At 36.7% G+C, this 3695-nt stretch overlaps 1 protein-coding gene across 1 annotated transcript; it reads left to right on the forward strand.

Annotated features, from left to right (window-relative positions):
• Positions 1-2607: 2607 nt before the first annotated feature.
• On the forward strand, positions 2608-2943 carry LOC111902852 (40S ribosomal protein S27-2). The gene has a single exon (XM_023898667.3). It carries the CDS (start codon positions 2670-2672, stop codon positions 2928-2930), a length of 261 nt encoding a protein of 86 aa, XP_023754435.1. The 5' UTR covers positions 2608-2669; the 3' UTR covers positions 2931-2943.
• The last annotated feature ends 752 nt before the right edge of the window (positions 2944-3695 follow it).

The following is a 3695-nucleotide window of genomic DNA, read 5'->3' on the forward strand; positions in this document are numbered from 1 at the left end:
TGACTCTTGAAAGCTTAGTGCCCAAAGTGTCGCACCTCTAATGGAGTCACAAACACCCAATGCAACAAGATAAGAGGAGAGACAAGAAAATCAGCTAGGGCTCTTCAAAGAAGCATAAGGCCGGAATTACTAGTGTATGAAGGGGTTTATATGGTTGTGGGCTACTAGGGTTTTCAGGTGGAAACCCTAATTTCCTGCTTAACGCTTAAGCAGCCCATGGACTTCTTACCAGTAGGCCTTGGACGAAATCTATAGGGCCTCCCTATAGGATTTCATCCACTCCTAATTAAGGAGTTCATCAGCCTAGTTTTGCAACTATCAAATATTTTCAAAATAGACCCTCCATTATTAATCAGTTCCTTTAATCCCAAAATTAATATCAAATTAATTTCTAACTAAATACTAATTATTAATATGTTTCCAAATAATATATTAATCTTATAATATATTAATAAAATCATTTTTTGTACCAATTTATTATTTCAAATAATAAATTCTACTATCTATCCACTAATTATCATGTCAAGTTGCATGAGTGAAGGCAACCCAAAAGGACCATGCTACAATCAAATCAAGTACATACCAATTATAGTTATGGAATTAGACACCTAATCCATCAAAATTGAGCAGGTCTCATTGTCCTAGTAGTGACAAAGAGATAGATATGATGATTCGAGTCCCATATGCTTCTGTTATAGGATCGATCCGACATGCTATAGAATGTACTCTACCTGATGTGGCTTATGCTTTGAGCATGGTTAGCAGATATCTGGGAAATCTCGGTTTGGCTCATTGGTCTGTAGTGAAAAACATTATTAAGTATTTGTGAATAATGAAAGATATGATGTTAGTTTTTAGTGGCAAATAACTTAATTTGAATGGTTATAGTGACACCAAATTTCAAATAGGTCGTGAGAATAGTTATTCACAATCTAACTGGGTCTTTCAATTAAATGGTGGAGCGCTGACTTTGAAGAGTTCGAAGCAGCAAACGATGGTTGATTCTACTTGTGAATCAAAGTACATCATATCAAGTGAGGCAACAAAGGAAGCAATATGGTTGAAGAATTTTATTGGAGATCTTAGAGTAGTTCCATCAATCGAAGAACCAATGGAGATATTATGCGACAAAGAGGGTGCGATGGCTTTAACTAACGAACAAAAGGATCATGGTAGATCCAGACACATCGAAAAAAATACCACTACATCAGACATAAAGTAATAGAAGGTGCACTCGTGATTAATCACGTGTCATTAGAGGATAACCCTGCTCCCTCCTACAAAGGGTTTAAGGAAGATTAAGCACTTCGAGGATGCCAAGAGCATTGGGCTATGAGATACCATTTGTCAATTAATTTATTCTTGTGTTTCACTTTGCATGTTTTACTTCCAGAATATTAACTTATTCGAAATGCCTCATTCATTCATACTTTAGGAGTACGCATTGATTTATACTATGATGATCGTTTGTAGATTATCTATAGGGATTGGACGTTGGATATGGATTGCTACAATATTCATGAGTACATAGAAAATAGGGATTTTAAGTATTGGTTAAACCCACACTTTGATGTTAGTTCATGGATCACTACTAGAAAAACAGCCTTTAACGACGCGCAAATAATGACACACACTGATAGAGGACGCGCATTTGCACGTGCCTTAAAAAGTAATGTCAATTTTCCAAAATTTGAAGGATAGAGGACACGCATTTGTGCGTGCCCTAGAATTAGTGCCAAACAAAACAAAATTAAAAACACGGAAGGCGCTTATTTTAAGTGTGTGTCATCTGAAAATGTCGCTTTATATTTTTTTAACTAAACGCGCGTTTTTAAAGGGGGGTCTCTAAAATTCTAAAATTTTGAATACCCCGCTTCTGCACTCTCTCATCTGGATCGCAAAAAGCCATTCTCTACCTCCCCTCTCTCTAACCCTAGACACAACCACTGACCTTCATCGGAGCTATCTTCTTCTCCCCTGCCGCCACCAAGAAACCACAACCTTAGTCATTACCCTAAAAACCAGACTAATTTTTCACCTCTCATAATCTCTCTCATAACACTTAGGTTTTTGGAAATGAAAAAAATCGACCCCCTACTCCTTTGATGTGTTCTAATTTCTTACTGTATCTAGGTTAAAATCAACCATTGCAGGAGAGCATCTTCTCGTGTAGTGTTTAGAGGGAAAGGAAATCCCCAGAAATTTGAAACCCCACATCTTCTCCTTCCCTTCGTATCCTTCTTTTCCCTAATCTTGCTTCTTGACGTCATCATCTTCTTTCTCCCCACTTCGACTGTTAGCTTTATACTTCCTATTCCCAATTCTTAATACCCCATTTCTATTTAGATGAAAATATTTACCCTTCAGTCTAGACGTCTACTTTTCCTCCTTAGACAATGATTACAACAATGTTGGATGAAGCTGCTCAACACCTGTACATATCCCATTGCTACCACCTCCTCATGTCATCGACTTTCCTTATTGGCTACGTATTTTGTCTAGTTGAATTGAAGGCTAAAGGTCTTGATTTATTTATTCATCTCGTTCTTCAATTTAACACTTCATGCTTGGATTTTAATTGACTCTCTTTTTTTTCTTTTAGGTTTTTGTTGCACGGCTCTATTCTTTGATATCCAAGACTTCTTGATTCACATACATCTCGAAACAAGATGGTTTTACCAAACGATGCTGATCTGCTTAATCCACCAACTGAGTTGGCGAAGAGGAAGCATAAGCTCAAACGACTTGTTCAATCTCCGAACTCTTTCTTCATGGATTTCAAGTTCCAGGGTTGTTTCAACATAACAACCATATTCAGCCACTCTCAAACGGTGGTGGTGTGTGGAAACTGTCAGACGGTGTTGTGCCAGCCGATTGGTGGTCGTGCAAGACTAACAGAAGGATGTTCTTTTAGAAGGAAGGGAGACTGATCCTATTGCTTACTTTTATGGCTGGTTAATCAGAAGTTGCTTCGGTGGTATTACTTAAAACATTACAAGTTGAGTCTTTTATTCTGTTTTTTCTTGTTGGACCCCAACTATCATCGTTTAAAATTTGGGATTGTGTTTGAATCATTTCATCAGACCGTCTTCTCACTATTAAGCTTCTATTACGTACAGATTTTTAAAAGTTTCTCTGAATTTTTTGTTGATGACTGGTGGTATCGGATCCAAGAATGGATTTTTAAACTTCCATGTTCATATGTATGTTTTCATAAAGCATATTCTGCTATATTTATTAGTTGGTTTCTTTTGCCTATGATGTCAGTTACTGTTAAGGACTGACTGTAATAGAAAGGTACAGGAATGATGTATGTGATCTATAAGTGCAAACATTTGTTCAAAGAAAACACATACATATGAAAGAAAGAATTGGTTTTTGTGAGATTATCTTAGTATTTGTCAAGGTTTTCATAGCAAGCTGAATGTTTATAGGATTACATTTGTATTGATAATTGGGTTCTGATTTTGCAGGTTCTGATGCAGGGGTATTTTAGTCAAGTGCATAGTTGGCAGAGATTCAATTTGTATGGACGGTACTTGGATCTTTTATCATCAGAAGATGGTTATATAAACTTTTTAGTAAAGGGCATTTTGGTCAAACTCAGAAAATAACGTACAAAATCCTACTCTCGGGTTGTTGTTGTTCTATTGGATCAGCTATCTGGTGGTTTTCCTTTTTCAACATTTCAGGCC

The sequence above is a fragment of the Lactuca sativa genome, chromosome 7 (genome assembly GCF_002870075.4).
Source record: "Lactuca sativa cultivar Salinas chromosome 7, Lsat_Salinas_v11, whole genome shotgun sequence".
In the NCBI taxonomy this organism is placed as follows: Eukaryota; Viridiplantae; Streptophyta; class Magnoliopsida; order Asterales; family Asteraceae; genus Lactuca; species Lactuca sativa.

What these genes read in the sequence shown, in the direction of transcription:
- LOC111902852 (XM_023898667.3), top strand. Translation starts at nt 2,670, where the DNA reads ATGGTTTTACCAAACGATGCTGATCTGCTTAATCCACCAACTGAGTTG.